The following is a 21,235-nucleotide window of genomic DNA, read 5'->3' as shown; positions in this document are numbered from 1 at the left end:
CCGGCCCCAGCCCCCGCCCCCCCAGGGCTCCCCAGCCCCAGCCCCAGCCCCCGCCCCCCGGGCTCCCTCCACGGGCCAGGCAGCCCCGGATCCGGGGAGGCAGGTGCATCCGACGGCGGCCGGGGAGAGCGCGGGGAGCCAGGGGCGTCCCGGGGCGCGCAGCGCTCCTCCCCAGCCTCCCGACGCGCTCGGAGCCGCGGACCCCGGGGCGCCCCTGCGAGCCCTCGGGGCGAGCCCCCCGCCCGGCCTCTCCGCCTCCGGTGACCGCTGCACTGCGAGCCGTTCTCCGGCGGCGGCACCGCCACCCGGTCCCGGGGCCACCCCGCCCGACCCGCTCGGCGCCCTGGGGTCGGGGTCCCCCCGCCGCCCCAGGACACGCCCCCCGCCGCCGCGCAGGCGCACCGAGCCGCCGTGAGCGCCGCCCGCAGCCCGCCCCCTGCCCCCGCGCACGCGCACTGTGCCGCGCCCGCGCCGCGCCGGGAGGTGGGGGGGCAGCGGCCGGGGGGGGCGGGGCGAACCGGGAGCCGCGGCTGCGCAGTCGGCCTGCCGCTCGCCCCGCCCACTTCCGGCGCGCGGCTCTTCCGGGGGCGGGGAGGCCGCGGAGCTCGGCGGAGGGGACCGCGTCCGGCTGACGTCCGCCCCGAGGGCTCGGCCGCCATGGCGTTCGGCGGCGCCCGCGGGCTGGGGCTGCGCTGGGAGCTGCCCCGCGGCGCCGTCGCCTTGTTCCTGCTGCTGCTGTCGGCGGCCGCGACTCCGGAGCCGCCCGGCGCGGGTGAGGGACCCGGGGCGGTTAGAGACGGCGCGGGGGGGCGGGGCGGGGCGCGGTCTCGGACGGGGAGGGGTCGCGGGGGCCCGGGCGGGGCGCGATGGGGTCGCGGGGTCCGGGGCGGGGGGGCGGGGCGGGGCGCGGTCTCAGACGGGGAGGGGTCGCGGGGTCGCGGGGGCCCGGGCGGGGCGCGATGGGGTCGCGGGGTCCGGGGCGGGGGGGGGCGGGGCGGGGCGCGGTCTCGGACAGGGAGGGGTCGCGGGGTCGCGGGGGCCCGGGCGGGGCGCGATGGGGTCGTGGGGTCCGGGGCGGGGTCGCGGCGTTCGGGGCGGGGCCGGGGCTCTGGGCCTCGGTCTTGCCGGGCCGCCCCTGCGCCCGGGGGCCGCCGCCCCGCCCCCGACTCCGACCCCGCCCCGGGCTGGGGCTGCGGCCGGCGGGGGCCGCCCGAGGGTCCCTTGGGAAGGGGCAGCCGGACCCCTGTCTCGGTGGAGCGGGCGGCGGTGTGCGGGCCTGCGGGGTCGTCCCGGCTGAGCCCTCGGCGTAGCCTCCCGGAGCCTCTCCGGGGATCCCGCGGTGCTCGGTTCCGAGCTGGAAGCGGAGCCCGCTGCCTGCAGGAGCCCCAGAGCCGGCGGGTGGCGGGCGCCTGTGCACCGCAGGAGCGGACCTGGGTCAGGGCAAGCCTCGGTGGAGGCAGGAAAGCTGGGGCCGGGGGCCTGCGCTCTGAAGGAAGTGGATTCCGCGGCTGCCCTGAGCGCGCCCCAGGCCTGTGCGCCCCGGTTCCTCCCACCTGTTCTCACCCCGCCCGGTGCTGCCCGGGCCTGGGCCCGGAGGTCAGCAGGCGGAGTCCCTGCCGGCCTGGCCAAGAGAGTGCCCACACGGGAGGTGGGTGACCTGGCCCAGACTGACGTTTCAGAAAGTTCCAGAGACGGAGTGCTGCTGGAGCGCGGCCTCCCGTGGCCAGTGGAGGGGGACCGGGGGTCCTCAGCCTCTGGGCCCGGGGGAATCAGAGAAGCTGGGCAGTGTCGGTTGGCCTGTTGCAGGACGGTCGTGCTGGCCGGCGTGTCTGCAGCCCGGCGAGATCTCCGGTTGTGGTCGTAGCGCCACATGCAGGCCTCCTGACCTCCGCCCGGGGCTTTGCGAGGAGGACCCCCTTGGGGCCAGGGTTTTCCTCTCCTCCCGGCAGCCTAGGCCTTGTCGCTCCGTTGAGCACAGCAGAGTACCTTTCTTCGGTGAGCACAGCAGAGTACCTTTCTTCGGTGACTTACAGAGTGTTTGCTCAGGGGACTGTCGTGCCAGTCCACTTCACATGTACGCGTGACCTTGCCCAGGCAGCTACCTGGACGTTTTTATGTGCAGCAGCAGGATGGCAGTGCGTAGGGAACTTTTGGTCTAGACTGAGCCATAAGCGTGAACGTGGATGGGGATCGTTTACCCGAGTAGGTGGATGAGCTGCGGGAAGTCTTTCTCCGCGGTCAGCGGGCGTGTGTGCGTGACTGCAGTGCGCATGTCAGGGGGCGCCGGCAGTGACCTGTGTGACCACTCTGTTATACTGCCCTCGCTCCGTCAGGTGACCAGGGGTGGCCCTGGTGACTTCGTGTCCTCCGTAGGGGCTTAGACCAGAGCTGCGGCTCCATATGCCACAGCGCCTTCAGCCACACGGCGTTCGCTCGCAGTCAGCTCAGGGGGCAGCTGCCCATCACCGGCCTCGGCTCCTAGGGATCACCTGTCTGGGATACACCCCAGGTCCTCGGTGGGTGGCGGGGTGCTCTTGTTTCCCCTGTCAGCAGCACCTCCTCATAGGGGAGTGGTGTGCTGGGTGGGTGCTTGCCAGCCGGTCCCCTGCTCCGCTTCCTTGGGGTCAGGGGGACTGTGAGAGCCCCGAGACCCCCCTTCCACAGAGCCCAGGCTGCCGTGAGGCGTTTGCTGCTTGTGCTGGAGGAGCGGGACTGCCGTTCACAGCCTTGCCAGGGCATTAGGGTTCTTCAGAGAAACCACCGGCGGTGTCTGTGGCTGTAGAGAGAGACAGATCATGAAGGGCTGGCGTGCGTGATGGTGGGGGCTGGGAAGCCCCACGACCTGCGTCTGCTGGTGGAGCCGTGGGAACCAGGTGCACCAGTGCCCAAGGCAGGAGAAGACAGTGGCCCGGCTTCAGCAGAGTCAGTTCTCTGCTCCTCTGCCTTTTTTGTTCTGTTGGGTCCCCTGTGGATTGGGTGATGCCCACTCGCATGGTGAGGACAGTCTTCCCGACTCTGTCCACCGGGGCGAACGCTGAGCTCCTGAAACACCTGCAAGTGTCCGTCACGGTGGAGGGGAGATGACCCCGAGCACCAGCGGCCCGGGGATGCAGAAGAGCTCCGTTGTGGCCTCTGCAGGTGGGCGGGGTGGGGAGCCCACCCTCACTGCTCCTTAGGACGGGTGCTGGACTTGGAGGGGGCTTGCCATTCCTGTGCTGCCCATCTGCTGCTGAGACCAGGGCTTTCTAACCCGGTCGTAAGGGTGTGGCAGCCAGCGCGTACACGGTACCCGTTATTTGTATGCACGGACAGCCCCCGCCTACACGGGTCTACCTAGGACGTTCTAACGTCATGGTGGCACAGAAGTGATGTGCACACAGTAGGAGCAGCGCTTGGCACTTCGGATGTGGGTCTTTGCCAGGCCAGCACTGTGCGGTCACGGTTGTCGCATTGGTCACGGCCGTCCCGTTGGTCACGGCGGGCATTCGGTCATCACATGAGCTGCTTGACTCTCACGGGGTAGGCCCTGCCTGAGGGCTTCGCCCGCCCGCCGCCCCCTGCGTGTGCTCAGCACGTCGACGGTCGGCCAGGTGTATTTTTGCTAGAACGTCTTCCACTTACAGTGGGTTTCTTGGGATGTAAGCCATCCTCGGTTGGGGAAGAGCCGTGCCACCCTCAAGCTCTCTTGTTCCTACTGAGCTAGGAAGACATGTGGGGCTTTTTGTCTGCGTGAACTTTTTACCCTTATTTCTCGTGGGAGCTTGTGATGTGGATGCTTCCTGTGTGTCTGTCACCCAGTGGAGCAGATGCAGTGTCCAAGGAGGGGCTTGGTCTGCCGGCCCCGGCCCCTGGCCTGTGGTGTGACGCACATGTGGGAATGTCCTCATTCGTTTTTTTATTTTTATGAACCATCTCTTCGCGACGAGGGTGTGTGTCCTCTGTACTTAACAGGCTCCCCTGCAGCTCCAGTGCGATGTGGGGCCGTGGGCCAGTGTATCTCGACACAGTGAACTTCCGTTTTCTTGCTTTGGTCTTTTTGTTTAATTTGCAAAGTGAATGATGTGTGACGTTTTCTGATTGTTGGGGAGTGGACTCTGGTGGAGGATCTTCAGGCCCAGGTCTCGCAGAGCCGGGGCGTTGGGTCTTAGCGCTCGACTTAGGAAACGAGGGCAGCGCCTGCTTCTCGCTGGCTGTCGGCGCCTGGTTTTCCACGTCCCGTGACCAGAGAGGTGGGCCTCTGAAGCCCTAGCACGCGGTGAACGTGTTTGCCCTGCCAGCCGTGCAGGACGGTCAGGTGATCCGAGGGGGATAGTGAGCGGCCTCTCCCCGGCGCCCGCGTCCTGGAGCGCTGGACACAGAGCCCTCTGCCCGCTGCCCGGCCAGGGCGGGGAGAAGCAGGGTGGTCGCCACCGACCCCTGCTCGCTGGTCCAGAGGCCATGGGGTGGGGTCGGATCGTGTGTCCAGGAGCTGAGTTCACACAAAGCCAACTGTCAAACATGAAAAGTCCCCATGACAGAGTTCTTCTAGCCTCCCCTGCCCCCTGTGGCTGCTCAGTCAAGATTGATGAGAAGTAGGACTTTTTATGATTTTATTTTTTATTTTTTTTGAAGATTTATTTTTATTTATTTATGATAGAGAGAGGCAGAGACATAGGCAGAGGGAGAAGCAGGCTCCATGCCAGGAGCCCGACGTGGGACTCGATCCCGGGACTCCAGGATCAGACCCTGGGCCAAAGGCAGGCGCGAAACCGCTGAGCCACCCAGGGATCCCCAGAAGTAGGACTTTTCTTGTAGAATCTTTCCAGAAGGACTTAAGGGTGGGTGTGTCAGCAGTTGTGCACATTTTCCCAGCGGCTTCCTGCCTAACTCTTTGTTTAGAAAAACGTCAAAGCTGCAGAAAAGTTGAAGGAATAAACAGTTTAGTTAACTTCCAAACGCCTTTGTGTTCTCAGCGTTTCCGGGTTTGCTTTGCGGCGCCCCGTGTGCTCGCTGCCCTTTTAACCAGCCCCGCGGGGAGCTGGCCGGCCCTTCCTCGCAGCCGGGAGGCCCTCCCGAGGCCTGGGGCGCGAGGGGCACGGTCGGGACAGCCGGGACGGACAGCCGGCATCGCCATGATCCCTGAACTCCGTGACGGGGCCCGGGGCTTACAGACACGGTCCACCAGTTGCCCCAGGGCCGTCCTGTCCCTTTCCCCTCCTGGACACGCGGGGCTTCTGGCCAGGAGGTCTCCCAAGCTCCCGTCGCCTCCTCGGCTCTCAGAGGACGGCGTTGTAGAAGGCCCTCCGTGGGTCCAGCCTGCTGGCCTCTACTTGGACTCCCGTTTGGCCAGGATTCAATCCCCTGTGGCTGGGTCCTTCGCCCTGCACCCCCAGGGGGCACTTGCTGTCATTTCGTTCCCTCGTCCTGTCCTTATTGTGGCGATACTTCGGTCACTTCTAAGGTACCATCTTGTCTTCATAAGTAATTCAACCGCGGGGCGCCTGGAGGCCGCAAGGGCCTGTCACCTCACGGGTACACACTGTGGCCTCAGCGTCCAGATTTATCAAGATGACTGCAAATGGCAGGTTTTCTACCCGCTGCTTCACCTTGGCTGGTCGGCCTTCCCTGTCCATGGGAAATCCTGGACCGTTCGAGACGTTAGCGGCCATTGTTGTCAGCCACCTTGATTTGTCATTGTCCCTGTTTGGCAAGGAGGACCCCTTCAAGCTGGCTTCTGGATCCTTCAGTCATTGACCCCCTACATCTGTGCCACCATGGCGCAGCAGTCCGTCCCAGGCCGGTCCTGTCCTTCCTCTGTCCCAGTTCTGCGATCAGGTGTTCCTCCCTGAGCCCTGGCTCCTCCGCGGGGACGGTGTCCGCACACTAAGGTCCCTGTGCTCCGGGTGTCGTCCTCTGGGCCCTTTGGTGGATGCCAGGACCTGGGCTGGTGAGGTACCGGCAGAAATCAAGGTGGTGGCGGGTCATCCACTTTGTTTACCCTCCTGGAGCTAAGGTAGGGCTGTTGCTGCAGGAGGAGTCCTTGAGGGAGCGGCACCTGCCAGAGGCTCTGGGAGGAGTGCTGTTGGGGTGCTGGGGAGCAAGCTGGGGCCAGCGGGCCCGGCTCACCCTGAGTCAGGCAGGGCTGTATAGGGTGTGCGGAGAGGCAGATGTGCTGTGGGTCACTGTCCTGGTCCTGCTCGGTGGCCGCGGTGGGCGCCCTCGCACCTGGGGGTGAGGCGCCCCTGCCCTCAACACGGGGGAGGAGGCCGAACTGAGCAGTAGGCACGCGCACTCGGGATTTTCACACTGCACGGAGTTTTGCGGTCCCTCCGCGGCGCGTGGGATCTTCCCCTTTCCCTGCGCTGAGCTCTGTGAGGTCCGCTGCCTGGGACCTCCCAGCACCTGTCGTGGGCCGGAGGTTAACGTTCGTCCTCCTTTCTCTCATGCAGGAAGTTTTGAGTGCGATGAAGTGCAGGAGTCTTAAGTGTGCCGGCGGTGAGTCACACCTGTGCGCCCTGGCCCCCGTCAGGCTCCTGGATGCATCTGTCTCTGGAAGGTTCGGGTGCCTGGCCTTTTCCTGATGTAGGGGATGCCCTGCTCCAGAGCCGCCTGTCCAGGGAGCCCACAGGATGGCCTTTCGTGTCAGATATCTGTGGGCCTGCGTGACATTTCTAAGATAATCCATGTTTCGTGTGTACGGGGTATGTCTGCTGGCTGAGTACCGTTCCGCTGTGCAGCTCCACTGGTTTGCCCATCCTCCTGTGCCTGGGCATCTGGGTTCTTTCCAGTTGTTTGCTGTTACCATAAAGTTGCTGGTGGCGCCTCGGCTCCGTCGGTGAAGCGTCTCCTTTCAGCTTAGGTCGTGGTCCCGGGGTGCTGGGATCGAGCTCCCCCATTCTGCAGGAAGCCTGCTTCTCCCTCTGCCTCCCCCCACGCTGCTCACTTGTGTGCTCTCTCTCTCTCGCACTCTCAAATACATAAAATCTTAAAAAAAAAAAAAAAAAAGTTGCTGTAAACATTTCTACGCAAGCCTCCCTGGAGGCTTACGTTCTGATTTTCTTGAGTAACATAGTCGAGTGGGGTTGCTGACTCACGGGGGAGCAGGGGTTGGTTTTATGAGCAAACGCCAGATCTTTTCGCTGTTGGAACTGTCCTGCTCTCCCACCAACGCTTTGTGGGAGTTCCCCACTGCTCCCTCTTCACCAGCACTTGGTGGTGTCAGCCTTTTTAACTTTAGTCATCCTGGTGGGAGTACAGTGGCATCTCGTGATGACGTGAGGTTGCCATTCCTGGTGACTCACGAGCTTGCACACAGAGCTCTTTTTAGTCTGTTTTAGCAGTGGGGTGTGGTACTGGCAGCTTGATAGGGGACGGGAATGCTGTAGTCATACACTAGTTCTTTACTTCTGACTAACTTGAGTTCCAGAGCTCTTAGCTGCGTGGAGTTTGAGCTCCTTGTGCTGTGAGGAGGGGCCAGAGCTGCGGGGTGCCCCGTGGGGTTGGCATCAGCTGATTCAGGGAGCCTTCCCCGCACGTCGGTGGGACTGAGGCCTGACCTTTGTCTCTTGGGCCTGACACTGCTGTGTGTGCTGACGAGCCAGTGGGCCTAGGCCGGGTGGGGTCCATTGGACACAGCCAGGTGCTCGTCTCCTCTTCGCTGAAGGTCCTCCCTCCGTGTGCCAGGGCCTGTTTTCACGCACGGACCTTTGCACCTTTGCAGGGTGCCTGTCTGTCCTCCCTGGGGCCCTGCTGGCAGCAAGGCTCAGTAGCTCTTGCTGATGTCCCTTGAACACTGGGTGCTGGCTGTGGGTCTCCGAGGCTGGGAGCGGCGCCCGGGCCCCCTACCCCCGAGTGCACGTGCACATTGCCTGACTCTCACCGGTGTGTGTGTTCTTCCCCACAGCTTGCTCTCAGAACACAAACAGAACCTGTGAGGAGTGCCTGAGAAACGTCTCTGTAAGTAGCACACCCCCTTCCTCAGCCCCGGGGTCTCGTGTGTGAAGGGCTCTGCGTCTGGGGGTCCGTGGAGGTGTCTCGTGTGATGCGTACGGAACATCATTTTAGTGTTTCTTGGGCGTATTAAACCGTCTTAGGAAAACTGCACGTCCCACCTGTGCATCACCGATATGCTTTCTTTACCTCCTGAAACAGGTATCGAGGGTTATGAAACATGCGCTAGGCCCCCTGGCTGGGAGCGTGTGTGAGCTGCGTGGGAAGCATCAGGCCTCACCGAGGCTGGTGGGCTTGGGGTCGGGTGAGGGGTTGTGGAGGGCCAGGGGGACAGGAGGAGCGCTGGGCTGGGGACTCATTGAGCATCTGGTGTGCAACTGTTAGCTCTTGACCAGGGCTTTTCATGGTGGTGTCATTGGAATGCAGAGCCCTGGTGGGGACGGGCTGTACTCTGTTTTGCCGATGGGCCCCGGGGACGTGGCAGGGGGTGTCCTGAGTGCGCAGAGGCCTCATCTGCTGCCAAGAGGAGTGAGGGCTGTCCATGAACCTTGAACCAAAGTCTTCAGACTGCGTGTCCCGAGTTCTCCAGGCTTGGGGTAGATGCTTCCCCCTTGGCTCTCCGCCTGGGAACAGGGAAGGGTGAGGGCGAGGAGACACACGCAGCCATCAGATCACACAGGACCTGGTCTAGACTAGCTCCCCAGAGTTACAGGGGACACTTGGAGCCAGGACGCTCATGGGTTGTCCCTGCTCTGGAGCAGGCCTGGTGCGCATGGCAATCACCTCCAGGTGGGTCGACTGGGTTCTGACACGCAGGCACGTCTGCAGCTGATCATCAGGGCAAGTAGGAACACTGGCAAAAGACACCCACCGTGTAAAGCCCACTAGGGTCTTGGGGCAACTGTACCGCTTTGTTAGGATCCTTCTGCCCTCCTGGCCGGCACCAGCTTCCTGAGCAGTGGGACTCAGGAGCCCCGGGCTTCGGTTCTCTGGCTCGTTTCAGCGCAGCCCTGTGTGCTCAGCGTTAGAGCCCTGAGGGCCATGTGGGGAGGGGGGCTGGGAGAGATGGGCGGCCTTCACCTGGGGGCCTGGGGCAAAGCTGTCTCCCCTCCCTCCAGTCGGGTTTTACGAGGGTATCTTAGCGCATTGCCCTGTTTCCCTTCCCCAGCGGTGAATTTCACTCTGGGACGGGTCAGGAGAGACCTCATCAGACAATTTCTGCTCTAAGATAGTCACATTTTCAAAAGAGTTTGCTGGCTGCAGGGCGGCGTCATGGTTTGAGGCCTGTGGGGTCGTGGGGCCCAGGGGACCCCCGCCTTGGCTGGTTATAAACCGAGGGAGGTAGTTACTGCAGCCTCAGCCCTCGCTGTTGATGCTGTTGATGACACTAGGCTTGTTCAGTGGCCTCGGCCCCTCGAGGGGTGTTTTCTTGGCTGGGCTGCCAGGGGGCAGGGTGTGGCTACGGGGAGTCATCCTGGCCTGGCCTGAGAGCATTGAGAGCAGCCCAGTGTTTACCTCACCGCCCCCCCCCACCCGCTTCCCTGCGGGGGCGCTTTTGCCGGCGTCCAGTCCAACCCTTCCCTCTGTGGGAGGAGATTGTGTGGCGCACGGCCGAGGGACGGCCCCCATCACTGGGGGCTCCCAGCAGACGGCCCTTCCACCTGACCTGTGGAGTCCAAGACACAGCCCCCCTCAAGCCAGGGCTGTCGCAGACCCGCCCACATGGATCCTTGGGCGCACGCGGGTTTCTGGAAGGACGGGCCGGGGCCCAGGGGCCAGAAGGGAGGCGGAGGGTGCGCTGGTCCCCCTTAGGTGCTACCTGAGTTGCTCACCATGTGTGTGTCACTTCGTTAATCTAAAGAGCAAATAGAACCCTGTGACGGGATCCCTGGGTGGCGCAGCGGTTTAGCGCCTGCCTTTGGCCCGGGGCGCCATCCTGGAGACCCGGGATCGAATCCCACGTCGGGCTCCCGGTGCATGGAGCCTGCTTCTCCCTCTGCCTGTGTCTCTGCTTCTCTCTCTCTCTCACTGTGCCTATCATAAATAAATAAAAAAGAAAAAAAAAGAAAAAAAAAAAAAACCTGTGATGCCACCACAGCAGAGAACTTGGCCTCCCAGGGAGCTCCTGTGGCTTTTGGTAAAATGGTTATAAAAATGAGAAACAGACATTTGAGATTTGCATTACTTGAAAATGGAGGATTTACCGAAAATGGTTCAGCCAGGACCAAGCCGCTGCTGTGCAGGATGCTCTCAGACGGCCAGGAACAAGAGGGTTACCATGTTCCCTGCGTGCTCGGAGTGTCTTGCATACGGGCGCCCCGGGTGAGCCTGCAGGATGGCGACGTTCAAGATTCAAAGTGCCGAGCAAAGGCCCGACCGGCTGGCCCATGAGGTCTAGATACAGCTCGCCTCAGGTTGCGGAGTGTGGCTCCGGCCTGGGCCGCCCGGCGTCGGCCAAGCACTGGGGTGGTGCTGTCTCTGCGCCTGCATTGCCCCTCCTGGTTTTAGGGACCCCAGACAGCATCTGTGAGGTGCACTCCAGCTCTGAGCTTCTGGTCGGCTGCCTCTGAGCCTTAGATGTGCTTTGTTTTTCCTTAAAGATTTTATTTATTCACTTGAGAGAGTGTGGGAACACAAGCAGGAGGGAGGGGCAGAGGGAGGGGACGCAGACTCCCTAGAGCGGAGCACTGGACGCTGGCAGGTCCCAAGGCCCCGGGATCTTGACCTGAACCTACAGCGGACACTTCACCCACCCAGGCGCCCCCGGTGCGGGGTATGTACAACGGCAGAGCCCCCGCGCGGCTGGAGAGGCCGCAGTGTTTTCCAAGGTTGCAGAAGTCCGCTGACCAGTACTTCCTGCGCTCCCCCCGTGGGCCCGGCTCCGGCCCGCCTGCCAAGGATCCTTCGGTGAAGCACACAAGTGCCTACCCTCCTGCAGACAAACGGGGAGGGGCACCCCAGCTGAGCGAGTCTGGGTGCTTCTGAGGGGAGGGGACCGGGGAGGCAGGGCGCTGGTGGGGAGGCGGCTCAGGGTGGGCCTCGTGGGGGAGCTGAGACAAGAATGTTCTGGGCAGGAGGAGTAGCTGTGCAGAGACTCCGGGCAGGGAGCCACCTGGCAGCTCTCGGGACCTGCAGGAAGGCCAAGAGGCCGGGCAGGGTGCCTGGTGCAGGAGGGTTGGAGAAACCTCGGCCCTGGTGGGCCAGGCCAGGTAGAGCTGATGGGGGCTGGGGGCCGAGGCCTGCCAGTCACCTGGGGGAGCAGAGGTGTGTTGGGGGTGGTTGTCCTGGACAGTCTGATTCTTCAGGGCATACGTTGCATTTCTGATGTTTGTCAAACTTTTCTCTCTTTCAGTGTCTTTGGTGCCACACAAATAAGGCGTGCTTGGACTACCCGGTGAGCAGGATCCTGCCACCCAGCTCCCTCTGTAAGCTGAGCTCCGCCCGCTGGGGCGTTTGCTGGGGTGAGTCTTCGTTTTCATGGAGTTCTTGCAAAAGCAATGCTGTCTTGGAAAATCTGCTTGTGCTCAGTGGACACAAGCTGTCAGAACGCATGTTCGCTGCAGGAAGTCAGGAAGCCAGTGAGAGCGCGTGCTTTCTGGGGGGGCAGCTGGAGGTCCCCGGGTGCAAGCCCGTCCACCTCGGCCCTGCCCTGGGTTTCCACGGCCCACGACGGCGGCGGAGGGCACGGGGGGGTTCGTTCGGGGACTGTTTGCCGGGCGGGTCAGCACATGGTGTGGGCGGCATCTGTGCGCTGGGACTGCCGCTCAGTGTGGTTGGGCCCGCCTCTCGTCATGTGTCCCCCTCTGCGTGTGGTTGGTGTCGTGGGCAGTCTCTCTGGTGGGTTAACCCTTGTGAGACCCCACAGAGAGCGCCCTGACCGGGGAGCCTGGGGCATCCTGAGCTTCAGCTTCTGATAAGCGTACACGTTAATTCTTCCTCTTCGTGTGGACGGTAGTGTTTAGCAGAGACACGTGTACGTACCCAGTTCAGGGAGTTGAGTGAAGCCTTCCACGGGCAGGCAGGTCATCTCCCCTCAGACTCGCAGCCTGACCACGGAGGACCCTGTGGGCCGTCCCTGGACTGACCTCTGCTCCCCGTGGTGAGTGCTGCCTGCGGCCCTTCCCCGTGGGGGAGTCACGCGCTGGTCTCTCCGAGTCCTTTGGTCGTGTGGCTGAGACTCCTGTGGCCCCTGTCGCAGCCGCTCAGTGCCCTGCTCAGTGCCCTGCAGCTGTTCATGTGTTGTGCTGCTGGTGGACGCCCGGGCGTGCCAGTGCTGCCGCAGCTGTGCTCGTGTGCACCGCTGCCCACACTCCGTCCCGCGGTCGTGCACTGAGGAGCACGGGCCCTGAGTCCCTGCACAGAGCGGCTGTGCCAGTTACGCTCCTCCCAGTGGGCCAGGGGGTGGTGGTGCTCCCCTTGTCCCACGTCCCTGCCAACACTTGGGACAATCAGTCGTCTTCGTTTTAGTTCATTGAGTGTGTAAAGTGGTATCTCATTGTGGTTTGAATTGGCATTTCTCTGGCTGATGATGCTACACACCCTTCAAGTGGGGGCATTTTTGATAATTCTCCTGTGAAATGAAGTCCCTGCCTTTGGGCCATGAGGCTGGCTGAACACCTGACGTGGGCCAGTGAGACCCGCAGCCTGGGGGCCGGGGGTAGTGGGGCGGTGGGAGGCATGCTGCCCCTGCTTCCCGGAGAAGGCGCGGGTGGTGTCCTGAGCTGCGGGGCTGCGGGTGTGCACCCGGAGGGCTGGGCGGACATGTCGGGCCGGGGACCTTCTCCATGGGAGCCCCCCAGACGTCAGGGCGGCACGTGACTCTAATCCCAGACCTCACACGCGCAGGGCGCTCTTTGATCTCACAGAACTTCAGAATCTTCTTACCCAGTTTTGGGCAAAACTGTTCTGAGGTTTTCACTGTAATGACCTGCAATCATGCTCATTTGGAGAAACTTGAGGTTTTCAGGAGATCGTCCTATCGTGCATAGGCAGGTGTCCCTGCCCCACTCAGGTCACCCTGACATAGCTCTTCCATGGGAGGCTCACGGGGAGGGCGGCCCACAGCGACTTCCCGTCGTGATCGGGATTTCTTTATTTTATAGCTTGTTTTAGCTGCTAGTCAGAGAGCTGTTTTGTGGGAGGGCGGGGGGGGGAGCCTATTTCCAAGCCAGCTGTCTTGCTGATGTGATTGGTTTTTAAAGTTGACTATTGGGTGCCCGGGTGGCTCCGTTGGTTGAGTGTCTGCCTTCGGTTCAGGTCGTAACCCTGGGGTCCTGGGTTCAAGTCCCACATCGGGCTTCCTGCAGGGAGCCTGCTTCTCCCTTTCTCTCTGCTGATCTCCCTTCTTGTATGCATGCTTTCTTTGTCAGATAAGTAAAGTCTTTTTCTTGTTTTTTAAGATTTATTTAATTATTCGTGAGAGACACAGAAGCAGAAGCAGGTTCCCTGCGGGGAACTCAATGTGGGACTGGATCCCTGGACCCTGAGACCATGACCTGAACCAAAGGCAGATGCTTGACCACTGAGCCACCTCAGCGCCCCATAAATAAAATATTAAAAAAAAAATAGGGCAGCCCGGTGGCTCAGCGGTTTAGCGCCGCCTTTGGCCCAGGGCCTGATCCTGGAGACCCGGGATTGAGTCCCACGTTGGGCTCCCTGCATGGAGCCTGCTTCTCCCTCTGCCTGTGTCTCTGCCTCTCTCTCTCTCTCAAAATAGGGACGCCTGGGTGTCAGTGGTCAGGCATCTGCCTTTGGCTTAGGGTGTGATCCTGGGATCCAGGATTGAGTCCATATTGGGCTCTTTGCGGGGAGCCTGCTTCTCCTTCTACCTGTGTCTCTGTGTCTCTCAAGAGTAAATAAAATCTTTTAGAAAGAAAGAAAGGGAAGGGAAAGGGAAAGGGGAAAGGAAAGGGAAGGGAAAAGAAAGGGGAAGGGAAGGAAAGGAAGTGATTGTTTTAAAGTTCTGTAGTCAGGGTTGCCTGGGGGGCTCAGTGGTTGAGCGGCTGCCTTTGGCTCAGGGCGTGACCCCGGGGTCCTGGGCTCGAGTCCCACATCGGGCTCCCTGCATGGAGCCTGCTTCTCCCTCTGCCTGGGTCTCTGCCTCTCTCTCTCACATGAGTAAATAAAATCTTAAAAAAAAAAATAAAGTTCTGTAGTCAAAGCGTGCTGTTTCTGCTCGTGAAGGAAGGTCTTCCTGGTTGTGTTACGGCCATTACTGCTTGCTGTGCGGGCTCTTCCAGAATAGGTGGAAGGAGGAAAGAGCACGTGATGACAGCTCAGAAGTCGTTTCACCAGACGTAGCCGTATCTGATTGGCGGAGTAGGCGAACACACTTGAGCGTGTGAGGCTCGTGGCCGGCCCGTGTGGAGTGTCCCCCTCAGCAGTGGTGTCCCCGTCCCCAGCCGGGAGGCCCCCCCAGCCACAACGCGGAGACCCAGGAGACGGAGCAGACTCCGATCCCGCCGCCCGGGGCAGATCTCGCTGTCGAAGCCTCCGCGGTGGTTGTATTAACGGGATGAACAGACACGTTGGCAAACGCAGTATCAGAGCTGTTTGGTTGGCTCTGGTTCGTGTTAAATAGGAAAATATCCACAGTTGGGCTTATAAATCCTTCAGGGAAGTTGGAGAGAATTGTAAAACTTGTTTCAACTACTTGATTTGTCCTAGGAGTTGGGTTTTGACAGAAAATCTTAAAATCCTTTGCAGCCTGGCCAGCTGCATTGTGGCTGCGCAGTCGTCGTCTGCCTGCTGGGGTCAGCAGTGGTCCCCGGGGGGGGGGGGGAATGCAGGTGACCCTGGGACACCATAGGTTCAGGGGTGCTGACTCCCTGCACACTCAAAAATCCGCTTGTGACTTTTGGTTCCCTGGAAATTGCCGTGGATGGAGGGCCCACTGGCGACGGCATCGGAACAGCCCGTGTTCGTGTGCCCGCGTGTGCTGGGTGCCGTGCTCCTGCGGCCAAGCGGGCCCGAGAAAGGGAAGCGTTAGTAAGAGAGTCCTCAGGACGAGGCGGTGCACTGTGTACCACCCTGTATTTGTGGGAACAGACTGCACGTGTTAGTAGACACGCGAGGCTCAGACCATGTTTGGGGGCCAGCGGTGTAGGGCTGTGGCCTGGCTTGAGGATCGGAAGCGCCGTACCAGGCCGTGCCTCTGTTTCCGGGGGTCCCACAGAGAGTCTAAGGATGTGTTTGGTCAGTGTACATGTCCCGGGGGGGATTTTCCTTCCTGTCCTCAGGCCTGCAGACTCCTCTCAGCGGCAGGAGGTGAGGACAGCTGCCCTGGCGCTGGGGCCCTGGTGCTTGATTGAAAAATTCCAAGTGTGTCTCTGTCTCACTGTCTCTGTCTCTCACACACACACACACACACACACACACACACACGTGCTGAGAGCAGACCTGGGGGGCTGGTTCTGTGGTTCTGGGGCTGCTCTCCACCCCCAGGGGGTGCTGCTTTGGGGTCCTTGCTCCCAGTCCTGACTCCCCAACGCCCGGTGCACTTGCAGTGAACTTCGAGGCGCTGATCATCACCCTGTCGGTGGTGGGGGGAGCCGTGCTCCTGGCCGTGGCCGTGTGCTGCTGCTGCTGCTGCTGCCGGAGGAAGAAGAGCCGGAAGCCCGATAAAAGTGAGGAAAAGGCGGCGCGGGAGCGCGAGGAGCGCAGGATCCGGCAGGAGGAGCGGTGAGGTCCCGTTCCTGGGGGTGGGAGGTCCCCGGGCATCCGGCCACCGAGCCAGGGGCAGTGACTGGGGCACAAGCTGTCTCCAGCTTTGGGCGGACTGTCCTGTGCCAAGCTTGGGGGCAGGAGTGAGTGCCACGCAGGGGTTGGTTGCTGCCTGGGGCGGGCCTCCTTGGCCAGCACACCGAGACACTGTCCCCTCCTGCTTACGGAGCACTTTGGGGAGCACGTCTGTTGCCACAGGCCAGGCCTTGGTGGCAGGTGCAGCGGAGGGTCACTGGGCCCGCCTGACGGGGGTGGGCTGTGGTTCAGAGAGGTCCCTGCAGAGCCATTGCCCCCAAATAAAACCTAACGTGCACTGACCTTCCTCAGAACCTGGTGTGAGATTCTCGTTGATCGGTATGTTTTCTTCATATGAAAAATATTTTAAGAAATCACAGTACTGGACATTTGAATAGGTAGGAGGACGCCGCAGCGGCTGCAGAAGAGCTGGCCGTCCCCTGCCGGCTGAGTGGCCGCGCCTGTCCCCAGCCTCTCTGCTGAAGGAAGCCAAGGGTGCGTCTCTCAACATCATGTCACATTCAGATGCTAAATGAGATCTCTTTGCTTTTTAGGAGAGCAGAGATGAAGTCGAGACATGACGAAATCAGAAAGAAATACGGTAAGCGTCGGGGGGTGTCCACTCCGTGTGGTTGGGGTGATGCCGCCCCATGAGATGTGAGCGCAGGCCCTGGGCCCTGCTGCCCTCCCGCGCTCCCTCCCACGCTCCGGCTCTCCTCCGGCTCTCCTCCGCGGGGACCGGAATGAACTGAGCCGCGAGTGTCGTGAAAGATGAAGCCTTGGTGTATTTTTCTGTCATCCAGGCCTCCTGAGTACCGCGTGCTCACGGGGTGGACCTCGGCCCCAGCCTGTCCCTGCTGGGATGTGCAGGCTGCGCCCCTTTTGAAGGACTTCGCACAGCTCCCCATCCTGTCCATGTGTTACGTTGTGTTTTGTTGGGGGAGATTGGGGGGTGCGTGACAGAGTATTCAGTCTACTGTGTTGAGCTGGGGGTGGGGGTTGGGAGAAGTGGCCTCACTGGGCCTTCACTGAGGACCGCCGCGGTGCCTCCAGCCTGGGGCCGGTGCTTCCCTGACCTCTGACCTGAGGAGCGCATGCTGCGTGCTGGTTGGACCGGGCGTCTGGGCTGAAGGCTACGTGATGAGGAAAATTGCAAAGTCCTTTCCAACAAGGTGGTCACTTAGCAGTTCTCTGAAGAGGGGACACTGCGTTCAGTGGTGTTTACGACCCTGACCACTAACACCGTGAGTCCCGAAGGCTCAGTTCCCTGGCGGGGCTGCTGGCTGGCTGCTGCCCGCACCCACGCAGGCCGCCTCGGTCAGGTCCTCGTGCCGAGGAGCGATGTCCGGCAGCCTAGAGAGCCGCCTCTTGTGTGCTGCCCCCCTGGTGCTGCTGCTCCCCTGGCCAGCCTGGCCTGTCCCTCTTGCTGCCCTCGGCGCTCAGCCTGGTGTCACGTGGTATTCCCAGGGCAGGTGGTGACACACTCCATGTGAGTGAAATTCCCCACCCAGCTGTCTTGGTGCCGTGCCCCCCGAGGATCCGCGCCCCTCAGTGGGGGCACCCTGGTTTTCCACAAGATTGAAAAGGGTGGCAGGAGTGTGTGGGCACCTGAGCAACATTAACGTAAATACAAGACGAGCCGTGTGCATGTGCACACTCACCAAAGTGCATTTACTGCCAAGCACAAGTAGCCTGACAGTCATCCCCCTTGCCGGCGTGTGCGGGGCCTGGGGGTCAGGCTGCGGCTCCCGGGGCAGGGCTGCTGTCCCTAACTGCACCGGGCCACGTCTTCCTCCCGTTCTGATGATGGTTCGTTTGGGCCCTAACTGCGCTGAGAAAGCCAACTGGTGCCTGTTTACATAGAGACCCGAGAGCGGACTGGGCTTTGGAAAGGCGCAGCGGGTGGAAGGACTCGCAGGGCCCGTGCGGGCAGGGGAGGGGCACACGCCGGCTAACACACGGGATGCCAGCGCGCGTGGAGCCTTCTCTGGGTTTCAGCAGGCGTTTGATTTCCGAAGCACAGAACTTTCTCCCCCTTGGACTAGAACTAGGACTAGGAGCTGTTCTGCTTTGTCTTTTTCCAACATGACTGCGTGTCTGGCATTTGGCATCTGCGCGCCCTTTACCAGCATCACCGCGGGCTTCCTCCCCTCAGACGGAGCAGCACCCCGCTCCCCCAGACGCTGCGGCAAGTCGATCTGTTGCAGTGGCTGCAGGAGGGCTTGGGGTGTGGTCCAGGTTTCTAGAGAGGGGAGGGAGTGTGTGTTTCTGCAGAGACGACTTGTCTTTGGGTGTTTAGCAGCGAGGATTTCATGACCACGTCCATCGTATTAGTTGCATCTGAACCCTGGACGGTGAGATCGACGGTCACCTCGTTCTGAGTCGACAGTATAAGGATTCGTGACGTGACGTGACTTTGAAAACGGTGACACGTGGTGCTCGAACCTGCTCAGGACAGCCGTTTCTCTTCACGGGGAACTTAGCTGTCTCGCGTTCGTGCATCATCTTTGTCGTCGTCTGAGCGCACTTATGACCAGGACTCTCTCGTTGCAGGTTTGTTTAAAGAAGAAAACCCATATGCCAGGTTTGAGAACAACTGAGCACGCCGGCGCGGGACGTGTTGCGGGTCAGCGGAGCCCCGGCCGGCCCTCCCGTCCCCGCCGGGGCACAGCGCGGCCGCCCGCACACCTGCGAGCTTCTGCCCTTCTCTCTCTCTGCGCTTAGTCACTCCAGACACGGAGCCTGTCCAGGGGCGGGGGTTGGTGTGGGTTCTGTTGTTAGTCTCAGGAGGAAAGGCACACGTTCACTCCTCCCGGTGGGTAAGCCCCCTGCGGACGGGGCCGCCTGCCCTGCCTTCCGTCCCGGCGGCCTGCTGCTCAGTGCGGGGCGCACCTGTCCCTCGGTGCCTCTGCGTGCTGACTCGGGGTGCGCTCCCCGACCCCAGCCACTTGGAGCAGCACCCAGGCCTCGGGCCTATGTTCTGTTTCGTCTTAAATAAGTCTTAGATTTCATTCCTCCACCTAAAATACTTCACCAAAAAACTCCACTGTCAAAATTCAGACCACATATTGGACAGTTTGTAGATTTTAATTTGTATCTGTACCAAACCTCAAGCTTGTTTCGCGGTGCAGACTGGGTACCACGTGATGCTTTAAGGCCGCCTCTCCGGGGCGGCAGCTGGTGGTGCCGTGGGGTGGCCGCGGGCCGTGCTCACCTTCTGCCCCGTTGGTGGCAGGTGTCTGGTGCTGTGTGCAGAGGTGCACGTCAGGCTGCCTGCGCTCTGGTCACCTAGGGACCATGGGTTGTCCTCTAAGGGGGTGGGACCACACGCCGCGGGCCCCTCTGCAGGGCTCTGTCCACAGGGGAGCCAGGGTGTCCAGGCTGGCGGGAGGGACTCCCACGGGCTGTGCAGACACACTGATGATGGTCCTGGGACTGTGCCCCTTAGGGGTGTTGTGAGAGCTCCAGCAGAGGCAGCTCCCGGGGGTGGCCGGGGCCTCCAGGCGGCCTGTGGTGCCGTCTGTGGCGGTTCCGTTTCTCCCATCAAGATCTAGGACCAAGCGCTTGGTGTCGGACACGGCCGCAGACCGGGTCGTGACCGTGAACAGCCTTCCTCAGACCTGAGGATAGGCCCGGCTGCTGCCCTGCATGGATTAGGAAGACGTTTAGCTTTGGGAACGTGGGTCGACAGGCACACGAGAACACGACGTGTTCTGCTTTCGCCCGCTGCCGGAAGCGTCCGGTGAAGTCCCCGCGCAGGCCCAGGTGATCGGAACTCCGCCTGCACCGCGCCGGGCGTGCTGCCCTGCGGCCCCACGAGCTAGAACCCGACCTCCACAGACTCCGTCACCTTTCGGACTTCTCGGGCATTTGATAGCAGTTTAAAGTACTATGAAGCCTTCCTGCTCTCGGACGCCAGCCGCGCGGTTGTCTTTCTACCGTTTATTCCTGAGAAACTCTGTAACAGGCTTTAGCGGCCTTTGTATCCATACAGTCCCGCCGTGTAAGATCATTCCTGCCTTGAGTGTAGGTTGCTGAGCTCCCGCCCTCCACATCCACACTGTGTATCTGATCCCTTCTGGGGTACTGAGCCCACGCCAGGGACCTGGAGGGCTGTCTCGGTCCCCACGCTTTTTTCTGAAATAGCCCTAAGAGCAGCTGATATAACCTCAAGGAAACCGTGAAGCTCAGAGTGCCTTAATTTTAACCAGTTTTCAAAAAATGGTTTAATACACACTTTGTTGAATACACTTTGTGTGCTCGCGTCTCCTTTCTCTGTGGTGGTGGTGGTGGTGGTGTTACCTGGGGAGCAGCACATAGACTTTCTACAGAGACTTTTTTAAAAAAAGATTAGGGATTCCTTGGTGGCTCAGTGGTTGAGCGTCTGCCTTTGGCTCAGGCCATGATCCTGGGGTCCCAGGATCGAGTCCTGCATCGGGCTCCCTGCATGGAGCCTGCTTCTCCCTCTGCCCATGTCTCTGCCTCTGTCTCTCGTGAATAAATAAAAATAAATTTTAAAAATTGTGAATAAATAAAATCTTAAAAAGAGGAAAAAGAAAAAGATTTATCTCTTCTAGAGAGAGTGTGCATGCATGGGGCATGGGCGGGGGCAGAGAGAGAATCCGAAGCAGACTCGCCCAGCACGGAGCCCGCCGTGAGGCTCGATCCCAGGAGCCTGAGATCACAACCTAAGCTGAAGCCAAGGGTCGGATGTTCAACTGCTGGAGCCACCCAGGCACCTGTACGTCGGCCCTTCTGACATGTCCAGATGTGTGAGCAATCCCGGCTTCAGTACCGGGGCCGAGGGGGCGACTATGCCGTGTCCTCACGTTGTCCGGCCCTCCCCACGCCCCAGCAGTTGCTGCCCAGCCGGGGACTCGGGCTGGTTTTCTGCACCCCATCTCCCAGCCCTGCTGTCCTTCTGCTTACCTGGAATCAGATACCAAAAAACAGAGAAAGCCGTTCATGAAGCCTTTAGCTTCGTGTCCTGGGCTGTAACCGTCGGCAGACCCCCGCCCCCGGGCTGCTGGGCAGCGCCTGTCCTCTGAGCTCCAGCTGAGTCCATGTCACCATCACTGCAGTCGTGGGATCTCCGGGACTCCCTCTGTGCTGCAAAGTCTGAAGTCCGTCCACGGGCAGGTAATCCGTCTGTTGTTGCCAAGGTGCTGTGGTCTGCCCCGTGGAGGGCAGCGTGAGCCTGCCCCGTGTGACCCAGGCCGGTGCACTCGGGCACTTCCAGGTTACAGACCGGGGACGGGGCAGCTCTGGGCTCTTCCTCTGGGAAGTCGAGAGCAGGGGAGTGAGAGGTCCAGGGGCAGTCGTGGGGTGTCCTTGGGGATCCGATCTGCGTGGGAAACTCACACTCGCCTTGGACTGGTTGAAGAAGTTCAGAGTCTGATGATGGCAGGACTGGTGCTTTGAAAGGACGGGGTTGGTGAATGAAGTCCTTCCCTTAGGACGTCTGCTCTTGAAAAAAGATCCCCTCGTTGGGGTTTAGCAGGCACGGGACCAGCTGGGTCGTCAGTGGCCGCGTCGCACCAGCTCGTTCTTGGTGTCCTTGCAGGGCCCG

General features: G+C 61.2%; 1 protein-coding gene across 3 annotated transcripts; it reads left to right on the top strand.

The window, feature by feature from the left end:
- The first annotated feature begins 588 nt into the window (after positions 1-588).
- Positions 589-19,916, top strand: PTTG1IP (PTTG1 interacting protein). Of its 3 annotated transcripts, none has more exons than XM_072807198.1 (6): positions 589-772; positions 7,883-7,935; positions 11,282-11,390; positions 15,435-15,609; positions 16,221-16,267; positions 18,220-19,916. In XM_072807198.1, exons 1-6 carry the CDS (start codon positions 658-660, stop codon positions 18,264-18,266), a joined length of 546 nt encoding a protein of 181 aa, XP_072663299.1. In that variant the 5' UTR covers positions 589-657; the 3' UTR covers positions 18,267-19,916. The 3 variants fall into 3 exon arrangements, with proteins under 3 accessions (XP_072663299.1, XP_072663301.1, XP_072663300.1); XM_072807200.1 differs by lacking the exon at positions 589-772 and adding an exon at positions 6,502-6,535; XM_072807199.1 differs by lacking the exon at positions 589-772 and adding an exon at positions 6,542-6,680.
- The last annotated feature ends 1,319 nt before the right edge of the window (positions 19,917-21,235 follow it).

The sequence above is a fragment of the Canis lupus genome, chromosome 30, assembly GCF_048164855.1.
Source record: "Canis lupus baileyi chromosome 30, mCanLup2.hap1, whole genome shotgun sequence".
Lineage (NCBI taxonomy): Eukaryota > Metazoa > Chordata > Mammalia > Carnivora > Canidae > Canis > Canis lupus.
Note: the sequence above shows the minus strand (reverse complement) of the source record. Positions and strands in the feature narration are given on the sequence as shown.